The sequence below is a fragment of the Rattus norvegicus genome, chromosome 14 (assembly GCF_021556685.1).
Source record: "Rattus norvegicus strain SHRSP/BbbUtx chromosome 14, alternate assembly SHRSP_T2T, whole genome shotgun sequence".
NCBI classification, from domain to species: domain Eukaryota; kingdom Metazoa; phylum Chordata; class Mammalia; order Rodentia; family Muridae; genus Rattus; species Rattus norvegicus.
This window is the reverse complement of record NC_141547.1, coordinates 51,287,204-51,302,955: the sequence shown is the minus strand read 5'-3', so window position 1 is coordinate 51,302,955 and position 15,752 is coordinate 51,287,204. Positions and strand designations below refer to the sequence as shown.

The 15,752-nt window shown below is 38.2% G+C and overlaps 1 protein-coding gene across 8 annotated transcripts in view; it reads right to left on the bottom strand.

Annotated features, from left to right (window-relative positions):
* Arap2 (ArfGAP with RhoGAP domain, ankyrin repeat and PH domain 2) overlaps nt 1–15,752 on the bottom strand; it is a 197,491-nt gene that overhangs the window by 86,081 nt on the left and 95,658 nt on the right. For all 8 annotated transcript variants that reach the window (XR_015636604.1, XR_015636605.1, XR_015636606.1 and 5 more), the window contains 4 exon segments: nt 8,301–8,416; nt 6,141–6,340; nt 1,402–1,487; nt 389–571 (listed from right to left, as the gene is read on the bottom strand). Coding sequence is in view for 5 of the 8 variants with exons in the window: in XM_087583090.1 (XP_087439216.1) it covers nt 389–571; nt 1,402–1,487; nt 6,141–6,340; nt 8,301–8,416 (585 nt within the window). In the remaining 3 variants the exon portion in view is untranslated.

Below are 15,752 nucleotides of genomic sequence, written 5' to 3'. Positions count from 1 at the left end.
CATTTATGGGAAGTGAATGTGAGTCCAGCTTTAAAAACAATGCAAGTCTGACAATGTGTGCAAAAAACCTGCATTCCTTCTTAACATCTTGAATGTTAATCAGAAGTGCATATCAAGGGTCCACTCTGCATTGGTTAAAGTTATAAGTCAAGGCCTCAAAGTCTCAGTTCACTGTCTTAGTTGAAGGATGTTCTCCTTCTGAACCTTCTGATCTATCATGGATGTTCTGGAAAACTTGGTGTGATAATATGTTGTAAGGGGTGGTGATGAGAAATTTAAAAGGATTTTGAACATCATAATGAAGTATCCACTAAATGCTCAACACTGAGTACTGACATATATTAATAAATGCCATTTAAGTTCATGTATAGTACAATATTTTATTCACCTTATTTAACTCTTCTTTGGTTAGAGATGCTAAAAAAGTCTTTCTGAATTTTCCCTCTTTGTATTTCTGGGTAATAAAGATTTTTCTCTTATCCACTGGTGAATCCATCTGTATTTCTTCATCTTTTTTAAGGTTACCAGCCCAAAAGTCATTTGCTCTCTTGTTTCCAATGACAATAAATAGCTGGAATGGAAAAGGGCAAAAAAAATGTACAATTTCATTAAATATATTTGAACCTGTAAAACTGATTCCAATTCTAAACTATACCCCGATTCAATATAAAATATAGAAGAAAGTGTGAAACCCTAAATTCTCAAAGCAGCAGAAGAGACACTATTTCTAATGCAACAACATCTGAGAAGCCAACGGCAGGCCACACAAATGCCATGAAAGTAGCCTTATGCTTCAAATTCATGGTGAGCCAAATTCATTTAAATGGTTGCACAAGTAGTCTGTCTCAATAACAGAAAGCAGAACAAGAAAGGAAAGGGAAACAAGAAATAGTGTGACAGTCCCGGTGAGTTAATGACCAGATTCAGCCCAGATAGAGAATACTAAATTTTGCTGCCTTTGTTCATCCCCTTTTCTAATAATTTTCCATAAGGGAGAAAGAAAGAAAGAAAGAAAGAAAGAAAGAAAGAAAGAAAGAAAGAAAGAAAGAAAGAAAGAAAGAAAGAAAGAAAGAAAGAGAGAGAAAGAGAGAGAGAGAGAGAGAGGGAGAGAGAGAGAGAGAAAGGAAGGAAGGAAGGAAGGAAGGAAGGAAGGAAGGAAGGAAGGAAGGAAGGAACGGAGTTCGCACTTTCATCAGAGTTGTCACTTTATATTCTGAGTATCATTACAGTTCTTTGTAGTCTTTATTTAAACAATTACTAATTCTCTATAAAACTAGCTATATGCCATTTTTACACCATAGTGAGAAGTTCATCTGAGAACTTTTTGAAGTGTAACTGGAGCCCACTGCCCATCTCTTGCAGTCTATGTTCACCATGCCCAATGGACAGGACAGGTCTTACCTCGATGAGTTCATTGCTCCAAATACTGGCATCCATTTTCAGACTTCTAACTTTCGAGTCCTTTGGTCCCAAAGATCTATGTTGTCCTGAAGAGAGAAACAATTAAATTTCAATTTTAATTTGAATGTGAATCTATTGTACTTCATTTTTTAAAATGTGTACGGTAAGACTCAGAATGTAGCTCAGGGGTGAGACCCTACTTCAATTCCTGGCCATCCCTTCTGGCCCCAACCTTCACACTCATGTGTGTAGGAGAAGGATGGAGAGATAGTTCAGTCAGTAAACAACTTGCTCTGCATGTAAAGACCTGAACTCCATCTCCCCAAACTATATAAAAACAGCTAAGTCTGGTGGTGTGTGCTTATATGTAATCCCAGCACTGGGTAGTCAGAGGATTCATTCTTTCAGCCTGGTGGTTAGTCAGCATAGCATACTAGAAAATTTTTAGTTAGGCTAGTGAAAAGACTTTTCTCACAAAACTTACTAACAAATTAAATGACTACTACCTTACCAATCCTCGTACCTACTATTCTAAAGGCCAAAACCACTAAGCGTGTTCATGATAATTATATAAAACAGCTTAAATAACGAAAATGTGGTAATACTTATTAGCTTTGTCACTATCATGCATTGCCATTAAGGTATACTTAAAAGAGCATAGACACATGTATGTATGGTGTGTGTGTGTGTGTGTGTGTGTGTGTGTGTGTGTGTGTGATCAGCTTGGGATCACTGATCCTTTTTTTGTTCCCTTGGCTCTATGGGAATAAATTTAGGCCTTTAGACCTGTGAAGAGCATTCTACTCCTAAACTATTTTTACAAACAAGGAAAACCTTTAGGGTCAGTTAAATCTCATGCATGTACTTATAACTATCAACACTAGATAACCAAATATTGACAATTATAATACAAATGAGCATAGGGATCTGATGGGGACTTTCCTTCCTAATTCCTGCTTCCCATGAAGAATGGAAGAACTGAATTGTATCAACTGTTAACTGTCAATCCACTTTCATTGTGTAACTGATACACAATGTATGTCAAAAGGAAGCTGAAATGAAAACCATCTGTATAATAACTTGCATTGATCTTAAAGACACTTTGCCTAGGAGCAGTAAAGATTCTTGTCTGTGTACTATACTAAATCAGAAGCTCTTTTCTTCCTTTATTGAAGAGGTGGAAATACTTTAGGGCACAAAGCCCCATAGCAGGAGTTCACATTGCTCTATACCTTTAATTATGACCTAAACACAATGTGGAATACCTGTGAGTTGCAGACAGAGATACTAAAGCAGCCCAGGCAAGAACAGATCAGCTCAGGGAACCAGAAAAATGGCTCAGCAGTTAAGAGAACCAGCTGCTCTTCCAAAGGAACAGGGTTCAATTTCCAGAAGCTGTAGAGTGGTTCAAAACCATCTGTACATCTAATTTCAAAGGACCCTATGCCCTTTTCTAGGCTCCACGGGCACCGGGCATACACATGGTCATGGATATACATCCAGACAAAATACGAATACTAATAAAATAAGCATGCAAATTTAGAATATTTGAGCTGAAGAGGACAGGACAGAAACAGAAACGCCAGTGAAATACTGTAGGCTTTAAGGAAGGCTGGGGGTTTATAGGGTCTCTCATATTAGGCTTGAGTGTACAGTAGGCAATACAGCTTCTGGGTGAAAATAGGCAGGCTTATACATGGCTATAACATGGCTCTACTTTTGACATGGGAATTTTCAAGTATCTTTGGAAAAGCTAATCAGAAATTATCATAGGCAGTAAAAATCATTTTTAAAAAATAAGTACTGAAAAAATAAGTACTGAGTACAAGTGAAAAATAACATTTATACAAAAAATAAGAATTGAAAACAAAGTCTAAGGCACACATGTACTTCAGCAGCATGAAGTGGTAAGGTCATATAAGTATGGACGACACCTAAGACAGCAAAACAGCAGATTAGTAGATTGTTGAAATTGAGGAAGACCAACAATAAAGAGACTTACTAGCTACAGTTCTCAACTATTACAAAGAAGACAAGAAAGAAAAGAATAGATCAAATGGGGCTGGAGATATAACTGAGGAATTAAGGGTGCTCTTCCAGAGGTCCGAGTTCAATTCCCAGCAACCATACAGTTGCTCACAACAATCTATAATGAAATCTAGTGCCATTCTGGAGAATGCTGTATAAATAATAAATAAATCTTTTTAAAGCTGCAGAATGGAAAATTTCAACTGGCAGGTGTGGGATTAGGGGGCAGCTCCAGGAAGAGACTGAGACCTGGAATAGGAAAAGTGTCCAAGAATCAATGGGGGTATGCTTAGTCATGACTTACAGCACTGGAAAACATGGAGCCTCGGGAGGCTGCCTCCTTGTGGCCAGGTAGAAACTCTGGTGGAGTGATAGGTACACCAATCTACCCACAAAATTTTCAACCCAAAACTTATCCTATCTGTTTGAAATACAGGGGTTGGGGATAGAGCAGAGATTGAGGAAACAGCCAATCAATAACCAGCCCAACTTAAGTCCCATCCCATGGGCAAGCACCAATCTCTGATACTACTAATGATACTCTATTATGCTTGCAGGCAGGAGGCTAGCATGGCTGTTTTCAAGAGGTTTCATCCACCAACTGACTCAGACAGATGCAGACACCTAATGTCAAACAGTGGAAGGAGCTTGGGAACTCATGGAAGAATAAGAGGAAGGATTGCAGGCCCCTATGGGAATAGAACTCCACAGGAAGACCAACAGAATCAATTAAACTGGACTCTTTGGACTCACAGAGGCTAACCCGCTAACCAAAGAATATACAGAGGGTAGACCTAGGCCTCCCTGCACATATGTAACAGAAGTGTAATAAAGACCACTTGGTCTTCATGTGGGTCCTGAATAATTGGTTCAGAGACTTATCTCAAAAGTTGTTTCCAATATGTGGGATTTGTTCTTCTACCTGAGCTGCCTTGTCTGACCTCAGTGGAAGAGGAAACCCCTAGTTGCACAGAAACTTGAAGTGTCAGCGAGATACCTAGGTGGACCCAACCCACTCACAGAAGGGGAGGTGGGTGGGGGAAGGATTGTGGGAGGGAGTGACCGGGAGCCGGGCAGTTATTGGCATGTAAAATAAATCAATTAAAAATATAATAAAAAAAGATAAGATAAAATTTTTCCTAAGCATATAATAGGACGGAGGGGGGAGGGGGTAAAATGTTTTCACAAACTTTATAAATAATTAGGCTTTTAATTGAAAATAAATATTTTTCATACAGAAAAAAAGAGACTGGAGAATGGAGACGGAGAGACAAAATACACTGGTTGTATGAAAAGAAGGTTGATTACAAAATGCACAAGGGAAATGCAGTTAAAAAAAAATGAGAAGAGCCTATGCTGGTCACTGTGTAGTCAGGAAAGCAACTCAAGTTGGAAGGGGGAAGGGGAGCAGAGTATTACAAAAGAGGGACTGAGGAGCCATGAGGAGGAAGGAGAGAAATGTGGCAAGAGACAATAGCTAGGAGCCAGAGTGTGTTCGTTCCTTCTCTCTCTCTCTCTCTCTCTCTCTCTCTCTCTCTCTCTCTCTCTCTCTCTCTCTCTCTCTCCCTCTCCTTCTCCCTCTCCCCCTCCCCCTCCCCCTTCCCTCCCCCTCCCCCTTCCCTTCCTCCCTCTCTGTCTCTCAGATGGAAAAGGAGAAGAGGACTGAGGAAAACACTCAATGCAGGAACATAGCAGAGCTGTTTCTGTTACCACTATGGTAATTTGGTGGTTAGGAAAGCCACCTAAACAGAGCTCCAGAAAGTGCCTAGGTTCTAGACAACTATCGCAGCTGGGATCCTCACCGGCTCTCCTCAAGCTAAGGCTCCTGTCCTGTACTATCCCAGGCCTGGTAGTCAAGTCTAATCCTTTTCTCATCATCCTCTATTGTAACAACTATTTCTGTATTTGTCGAAAGAACTTTGTCATATATAAGTTTCTACCGTTGTAGAGGAGCATCAGAAGACGTGGTGTTGCATAAGTCTGTGCGGGCACTGAGATGACAACCAAGTAAAAGGTCACAAGAAGAAAGGCATTTATGGCACTAGCTTCTTTCATAAGCATCAATTTTACTGTGAAACACTGTGCTTCAAATTCATAATAGAGAACATGTAAGGTCCAACATATAAGAAAAGAGCCAAGCCCTTGGTCCTGCCAAGACTGAACCCCAGTGAACGGGATTGTTGGTGGGAGGGTGGTAATGGGAGGACGATGGGGAGGGGAAGCCCATATAGAAGGGGGGGGTTAGGGGGATGTTTGCCTGGAAACCAGGAAAGGTAATAACAATTAAAATGTAAATAAGAAATACCCAATTTAATAAAGATGGAGGAAAAAAAGGGCCTAGAATGTCTTCAATATAAAAAATACACCTTAAAGCAAAGATGAGATCATAAAGAAAACTGTACATGCAAATATGCAAAATTATTCTGGATGGATTCTAGTATCAAAAACATTTACACTATGCTATTTTAAAAACCTATACATGGACCAGTAAACCTAAGTATTATTACATACTTAAAATTTAATTTTTATATTGGATTCAGATAGAAGTGAGTGAGGATAGGAATACATTCCTAAATGGTCTCCTACTTGATAAGGTTTATCTTCCCTCACTTTTCACAACTGTTACCTAGGACATAGTATGTGCGATAACAGAGAACTGTCAGTGCCAGGCTGGCACCAAGTAGAGATGAGCACAGCTCGTCACTAATTACCTGCGCACTTCTTACAGATGACGACACAGAGATTGATGGATGCCCAGTCAGGGTCCGGGGCCTTACAATCTGCACAGCTCCTGTTGGATTCATTAAACCAAATCTTTTCAGCTACTTCATAATCAGAGAGAGTTTCTGCTATTGACTGCTGCACAGCTTCAATCCATTCCTGTTTTTCTTTCTCTGAATCGGCTGTGAAGCTGAAACAATTAACATTTCTGCATTATTGATCTCCCTTGTAAAGGCCAATTAAGCAGGGTGTTCACTTTGCATATTCATTTCATCCACAAATTAAATAGCAGTTAAAATTATGCCTGCTGGGCAGGATTGGATTGTCTTTTTTCTATTAAAAATTATTTAATTTAACAAATCATTTTCTTTTTCTTTTGATTTTTTTTCCATTCTGCTTATGGCCTGCCCTGTTCACATATCTTCAACTAAAATTAATATGCTTATTTTTTGTGATCAAGATATAGAGAAATTGCCCTGGTAGGTCAAAACAAATGAGAGCCATGTCTCTTAAGCAATGGATTATATAATAATCACTAAAAGAGACTGGCAGGGATTCAAGGCTGCTGGGGTATTTTGCCAAGCAGCTATACCATCATATTTTAAAACTAAAATAATCAAAAGAAAAAAAAAACCACCAGAAATTGTGATTTTTGTCAGACTTAAAAATGGAATTTTTTAAGTTAGAAAACTGGCCAGATGGCATTAAGAGATTGAGAAACATGAAAAGTTTTAAATGGTTACTATTTTAAAGGATTACTAACTCAATTTTAGCTAGCTCTGACACAGTCTGATTTCTTAGTGTTGGCTAGATGCCTCACTGAATGAATAAAATATTAAACAGTATTGCTGCCCTTCAAGATTTATTGTTTGTTTATTATAGGTAATATCCAAATATGCCACAATGACAAAAAACAAAACTACTGTAATGTTAATATTTTATTCTATGAACTATAATTATCTGAAGTACAATGAAAGAAATTGGTGTTAGACTATTCTAAATAGTCCATAAAATAAGTGGCTTATAGGAACTCTATTTTCCAGAGAACATTATGATCCCTTCAATACTACAATATTAACAACTCTTATTGATTTTAAGTTCTCCTAGATGTTAGCCATGGCCAACATCTCTATTCAGCTGAGGTTAGAATATGCTTGTGTGTGTGTGTGTGTGTGTGTGTGTGTGTGTGTGTGTGTGTATGTGTGTTTTCGTGTGCACTCGCACATAAACATAGGTGGCAGGGAGAAGTACAGTGTTGAGGGAAGTCAAGGCCTTGTGAATGCTAGGTAAGTAGGCAAGCACTGTGCTACAATCCAAGCTGTAGATCTACAAGTGTAAAATTAAAGTTTATTATTCTTTATTTGATCATTTAAATGAAAATAGGAGCCTACCAACCTATTTTGAGAAACATATGAGATACTCAAGAGTATCTCAGAAATTATTAAGCCATTTAAAGGCCGAGGCAATTGCTTCTGACTACCAAGAGCCTGATGTGTGTCATTTGGGACAAATGTATCACTGTTGTTGCACTCAACAAATTTACCCATGTCTATAGTATACAGTGAACCTATGGAATCATTATGCATGAGTAAAATATGTTAAGTACATTGAGTATTGTCCATTGTCATAGTGATGCAAATGCTCAAACATCATAATATATCTTATACATACGTCAAGATGTTAAAATATTTCAATCAATGACTTCATGTGGCACATTAAACTCAGCTTGATTCTGAGATTCTGAGCTGAGGCATTGGAAGAAATCACATGCAGCAACTGTAACTAAAGCCAATTTTAAAGTGGGATTCATCTGATCAGGCTAAAAGAAAGTAAACAGTTTCTGAAATGTAACACTATTTCATTCTTTCTAAAATGTGAAAGAATTACCATTTCCCTATTCTGAGTTTATGAACAAGGTACTACAAAAAGGAAGCAACCCATGCCTCATGAAGGAATTATCTTTGCCAGCTGCAGTTATCCAAGCCACTTTCAGTGATTTCCTCTATGCCTACTTAGACAATGTGGATAAGAAAAATGATTATAATTCTTCAGTAAAATGTAATACTGCCAGCATTACAACATCTCCAGCAAGCCTTTTAGTAGTCATCAAAACAAACATACGCACACACATTTTTTTAAAAATAGCTTACCTGAAACTCCTGTAGGGAGTGATTATCTCAAAAGACTGTTTCACAGCTCGATCTATTTGCTTCACATTTGCAACATTCATAGGAATTATGGTAATGCCAAGTCCACTCTTAAAATCCTAGTACAGAGCAAAAGTACAAGACCATTTTTTGAAAATATAGCCATGATGTCTTTGTTATTCAGGGACTCCGAGGAACATTACTACATATGAAGACACAGTTAAACAACTTGAAAATAAAAAGATCAGTTCTTCTCACAGTAGGCAGACCCTTCCAGTGTATGGTAACACTAAACCAGCCTAATCTACCCTGAAAGTTGATGTCTTCATATGAAAGCTAAATTGATGAGACCATAAATCAGTGGTTCAAACCTTCCTAATGCCACAACCCTTTAATACAGAGTTCCACATTCAGTGGTGACCCCTAAGCATAAAAGTATATTTGTACCTACTTCATAAATGCAAGTTTGCTACTGTCTTTGTAATATAAATATACAAATGTGACCCCTGTGAAAGTGTCTTTCAAACCTGCAAAGGGGTTGTGATAAGTTGAGAAGCAATGCCATAGACATAGGTGCCTTGCTTTGAACTGGTGGCAGTATCTTCACCTATATCCAATCAACAAAGGGAAAGCAAGTGTGCTAAGTATTTACTCGGTAGGAAGCCCAAAGGGAATTATGAAATTAAATATGAAATGCTGGGGAAATTGAGACTAAAATGGATCACTACAATCAATGCACATCTATTTTTCTATGATGGAAAGGAACTAAATATGGAGTTGTTGGGTTTTACTTAATCTTGTTACACTGTACCTTCTGAGGAACTATGTTCCTCTTCATTTGTATTCAAAGGCACTTGCAGTTTTATAAACTGTACAAGTGCACATTCCCAAAATTCCAATCAGACTCTTAAACATGTCCTCCAGTGACATGTTTGTATGAAAGCAACCCTTTGCTCACCATTGAAAACAACTGAGTTTATTGTGCCCTGTTGAAAATTAGAAACCAGACAGAGTACATTCTAAAAGCATCAGTAGTTGCAGTATTCTGCCTAGTCATATGGACTTGGTAACTTTGCAATAAATATCTCAATATTTTGCTAATTACCACCTCAAGAAAGGAATGATCTGAGTGAATAGATTCAAACTAAATGTCCCCAGAGTTCCTAATTTGTGATGAGAAAAATACATCCATAGTAAAGGAAAATACAAAGATACTGTTCCATTTTTTACGAAGGACACTTAGCAAATGAATTTAGAAACTTGATAAAAAGGGAAAGACAATCCATTTTTTTCTATTGTACCTAATGCATGGGCAGGGAGAGTACTATGTATGAAGTACTATATTAGCATTTCTGTTAGCACATAAGGTGATGTCCCATTTTGATCAAGATGGTATAAAATACTACATGTGAGGACAAATAGATACCTGCTTAAAAGAAAGCCTTTCACCCATTGCCATTCCAAACCATCTAGCATTGTCGTTTAGAAACACAGAGACTGTTTGAGAATATTGTAATCCTTCAGAAGACTCCTGTAAGCACCAGGCCTTCTCTGATTGAACCAGAATTCAACAAGAAGTCACTATCTCTTCACTTTCCTGTAGGTCTCTGCACCTGTAAGTAATGCACTCTTTTTTGATATAACTACAGCAAAACAATTTTAGAACCAAATTTCCCATATTTATGTACATACATATGTATGCATTCAGGGAAATTAGTCACACACAGTAAAAAGGCATTTATTATTGACATTATCATTCATGTAGTTTGCATATGCATGTGTTTGGGACATGGAGTATGGGGTATGCATGGCTTTTTTGCATAAAGGGAGGTGAGAGAACACCAGGACATCTTTTCTATCATTCTCCACCTTATCCCCTAAGACAGGGTCTCTCACTCAACCTTTAGAGAAGCTGGTGCCAATCAGGCTCCAGAAATTATCCTATTGCTATTCTCCATAGTGAGGGAGTTACATGTACATATATGGACATGTGGAGCTAGAGGTATACATACACACACATACACAGACATAATATATGTAATATATATTATTATATGATATATAATAATATATAATATACATGGTCTCTGTGTTTGTCTATATGTGTGTGTCTGTGTATAGCTAGAATTATACATATACATATATACAAACATATATACAGTGTGTGCGTTTCTGTGTAGCTAGTTATATATATATTCATATCACATAGTATATACATAGAATTTGTGTGTGCAACTAGATTTATTCACACACATATATGCCTCTGTGTGTGTGTGTATGTGTACAGTGTCTTCCTGTGTGCATGTCTGTGTGCAGCTAGAGTTATGTATGCTCTACACAAATATACACACATATATATATATTATGTATATATATATATTGTCTGTGTAGAGTATTATATAGTGTTTGTATGTGTGTGTGTGTGTGTCTGTCTGTCTGTGGGTCTTTGTGTTTAAGAGTGTGTGTGTGTGTGTGTGTGTGTGTGTGTGTGTGTGTGTGTGTGTGTATACATGCCTGACTGGAGTTACATGCATATGTGTGGACACCCCCTGGTGTAATACGAATCTGAGGATCCTACTTCAGGTCTTCATGCTTGCACAGCCAAGTGCTCCTATGCATTGAGTCATTTCTCCATTTTCTATTTATTATTTTTCAATATATATGTTTATAGGTAAAATGAGAAAGAATGATTTATTGAGAAAATAAATCAATATGATATTATGTTTTCTGATAGAATAATAAATGGTTCATAATATTAAGGTACAAAGGAAGAATATATGAATAAAGATATAAAATTATATTATAATTTCAAAGAAGTAATGTGAAAGCAGGGACACAATAAAATATGGACTATTGTAGAATAATTAAAATTGGTGGTGATAGATTTCCATTTACTATACTTAGCCTAGGATGACAAACAGTACACAAAATGAGAAGGAACACCAAACTTATAATCAGCAAAATTTTAAGACATCTCTACACATCAGTACCAGACTGACTTTACTTTGTAAATGGAAAATACCAATTCCAAAGTATCTACACAAATGTCCCTGCTAAATAATGCAACTGCTGGACAAATCCCCAAATGTGTATGCCTGGAGCCCTCTTTTGTAAATGAGGAAGTGAGATGAGGCTAGCAAAATGAGGTATCTAACCTTGCTATAGGAATAAACTAGATAAAGCAGTGTGCTTTCACTAAATGGCCTTCTAACAATTCTCCTCAATGAGGCTCTTGACAAGAGATAGATATCAGGCCACTCCACAGTATTCTGTGAGGTGCCTGGCCTACAAGTACTGTGTGATACTAAGGACAGATGCTCAGAATGCTTTGACCACCAGTCTAGCAGATGGTGGGAATGACAACCTGTTATGGGACCTGATGAGGCTCATCATGGTTCCTGCCTGGATGGATGGCCCCTCATCAATGTATACAAATAATAAAATCTCTACATGTAAAGCTGTAATTCCTGGTAAAGTGAGGATCAGCTCAGCATTCAAATTTCTCTCCAGCAAGGTAAAGATGATATTTTCTTATCATGAAAAAGTATACTCCATTTATCAACTGTCTGCCATGGCCATACGGTTCTGAGTAATTAGAGGAGGCACACAGTTCCCTAGCAACAATTGACTGTAAAATATAGAGAAGGGTAACAAAATAAATTTCACGCTCTTGAGAGCTATCGAACGTGAAACAACTGCAGTTCTTATTAAAAATACTTTGGTGATATTTAGCCCCCTTTCTGACTAGTAGAACATGTTCAGACAATGTTTCTTTCCTGGATGTTTGTCACAACAACCTGTGTCCATCTCTCTTTCCCATCCTGAGGGTTAACACCATGGAAAAACAAAAACAAAAGCAAGCAAATCCCTAAATTAAATGTCTTTCATTTAAGAGACTAAAGAGGGCTTGTAGATTAAGCAGCATTCTGTATTTAGTGTCTGTGGCCAACACAAAATTTTAGAAGGCTGAACATTGCCACTAGCAACCAAGATCCCAGGTGTTGCTAGCAGACAAGGACAGGACAGTGCAGATATGTAAATGAGCTGACTCTGTCAGGCTTAAGGAAGAAACCTGGCTGGGTAAGCATTAGAAAGCTACCCAGTTTATCTAGACCTCAAGTCACACTGTCTTAGCCAGGGTTTCTATTCCTGCACAATCACCATGACCAAAGAGCAAGTTGGGGAGGAAAGGGTTTATTCAGCTCACACTTCAACACTGCTGTTCAGCACCAAAGAAAGTCAGGACTGGAACTCAAGCAGGTCAGGAAGCAGGAGCTGATGCAGAAGCCATGAAGGAATGTTTCTTACTGGCTTGCTTCCCCTACCTTGCTCAGCTTGCTTTCTTATAGCCCAGGGATGGAACCACCCACAATGGGCTGGGTGTTCCCCCCTTGATCACTCCTTGAGAAAATGCCTTTCAGCTGGGTCTCATTGCGGCATTTTTTCAATGGAGACTCCTTTCTCTGTGATAAACTTCAGCTTGTGTCAAGTGGATGCACAAAACTAGCCAGTAGACCATGTGTAAATAGTGTAATTCTACCTTAAAATATAGTTATAAAAATGAAATGAACTGATGTGAGTTAAAAAGCTTAATATTCCCAGATGACTCTTTCATTTAAAAGTTGTACAGGCACAAAATGTTACTCATAAAATATTACAGTTCATATGTAATCACGGAATGATTCTGTATTAAATATTCTGAACGAAGTTATCACAAATATTGACCAAGATACTGAAATGAGTCATTTATACAAATTTGTTCCAATGAAAAGAATCCTGAATTGACCACACTGTGCAAGAGGAAAGAAAAATGCTCGTCCCTAGAGAGAGAAATTAAGAAAAGTCCGTTAACCTCAAATCCACTGAAAATCTCAAACCTAATTTTAGAAATTATGAATGCTAGATTTCCCTGCCAGGAATTTAAGAGTTTGGTGCTTAAACATTTGTCAAAAACAGATGTGGCATTGTATGACATTGGCACTAGACTTCTAGGAAACACCAGATGCAGAGCTTGGCCAGAGAAAGCACCAGAGAATGTGAGGTCACCACCTACATCCTGTGGCTTCTGTGCCATATAAACTAAGCCCTTGGAGGCCAATCTGAATTCTGTTAGTACTCCATCCCTAAGCTGAAGCATCAGGAGACTTTACATTAGGAGGACTGGGGCAGAAAAGAGTCTCTGTTATACCCTTATTTGAGAATATTTAATCAAATGAGTTTATGTAGTTAAAGCCCTAATGCCACAATCAGCATCAAATCGATGCCCAAACTCACCAAGCAAGGCATCTGGTTGTAATGAACTGGCTAATATTAGTGTGATATTTTAAAACCCATCAGGAAGAGATGGGAAACTATCAGGAAAACAGAACAAATAGAAGCCAAGGCCATGTCTCTTAAATTTGCTTCACATCCATGTGCTGAAATCTAACCATCTAAAAGTATCAATTTCTATAACTCCAGGTCCAGGAGATTTAAAATCCTCCTCTGGCTTCTTTACCTAGTTTACATATGGTAATTCACACACACACACACACACACACACACACACACACACACACACACACACATACACACACACTAAATAAATCTTCAAAAATTACCTTTAAAGATTAAATGTCAATTATACCTATTATACTGTACAGAGTATTTCATTTTTTTAGATTTTTTTTTATTTCTGTATGTTTGAGAAGAAAGGAGAAAGAGACAAAGGAGGGAAGAAAGGCATGGGACAGAAGGAAGGAGAGAGGAAAGTCAAGAGGGGAGAGGGACAGAGAGAAGAAGGAGATGGGTAGAGGGAGGGGAAAATATACCATAAGAGTGTACGCCAAGAGGGCATTGGATGTCCCTGGAGCTATAGGTAGCTGTGAACTATAAAAATGGGTTCCATCTCGGTTTTCTTAGAAGAGTTCAGTGGCTCAAACTTAGGTCTTCTAGAAGAGAAGTCCTTGTTCCTAACTGCTGAGCCATCTTTCTAAACCACAGTAGACAACATTTTAAATGTAAATGGGTCTTGAGGAAAAGTGTCAGAGGAATTCTGTGTGTTTGTCATTGTGCCTATCTGTAGGTATGTGTGTCTGTGGGGGAGAAAGGACGACCTCAAGTGTCAGTCTTCTACTTGACCTTGTTTGAGACAAGGTCTCTTCGTGGCATTGGTGCTCTATATAACAGGCTACTTGCTAGAATGTTTCTGAAGATTCTCCTCCCATGTCCTTGTAGGAAAACTATACTGCTGATGCCCCCCCACCCCCACCCCTGGTTAAATATCTTGTTTTTACATGTTCTGAGGATTCAAACTTGGGTCTTTTTGCTTGCCTGACAAACTATTTTGCCCATTGAGTCATATCCTTCATCCTGAGGAATAATTGTTAGGTTAAGTACTAAATTTACATCTACCCATTGAGGAGGGGCAGACAGAGAAAGGAGAGATAGAGAGGCAGCAATAGACAAACAGAAAGATGGAGAGAAAGGGAACAATTTGATTTGAATTGATTGAAGCTAGAGGAAGAATGGGGAGATGGATCGGTGGTTAAAGTACCTGACATTCTGAAAGCATGAAGACCAGAGTTTAGAATTCTGAAATACATGTCAATGCCACCCTGCCTGTAGTTCCCAAGGTAGTGCTTGGAATTCAGATATAGCAATTCCCCAGAGCAAGCTGGGTAGTGAGGCAAGCCAAACTCATGAGATCTTGTTTCAAGGGAGAAACCCTGTCTCAGTAAGATAAAAGAGCATTAAGGAAGACTCTTGATGATAGCAGCTGATCTCCTTATGCATTCACGCACTGCACACACCATCATACACACACACACATATGGCCACACACATATGAACACATACAGAGTGCACATATGAGATGAACTGAAATCTAAAAATGTTGCACAGAGATTCTCAGAAAGTTCCTGGTAATGTATGCTACTTTGTTATTCTCACCACAAACTAAGCTTCCAGAGAGCAGAGATCAGTTGACTTTCCACAAGGTAAGCTTGCATCTATAACCAGCCAGAAATAAAAAAGTGCCTGCTAAAAACTTCCTAAGTGTTCAGATGAATCTTGAAACATAATGACTTTAATATAGCCCACATACAACCAATTACAGAAGTCCTTTTTAACAGATTGAACGTGATAATACATAAATGCTGTCACAAGTCTAACACACTGCAAGTATAAGGAATAGAAGAAAATTGTGAAAACTGAAACAGGGAAGGAAGGCTTCTGAAATGAAGGCTTCTGAAATATGTAAGGGGTGACATTTAATTTGTGCAATGAGGGCCATGCACTGGGTAATTAGGCGAAGAATTCTAGTGTTGTTTTCCAAGATGCTATTGCCTCTCTAACAAGGGTCTTCTCTAAATCTCCATGCCTTTTCCCCTTTTACTTCTTAGAGCCTAGCTGAAAAAAGAAAAGACTAAAAACACCTCTGCCAATATTTTATATGAATCCTCTCTGGTCTCTCTG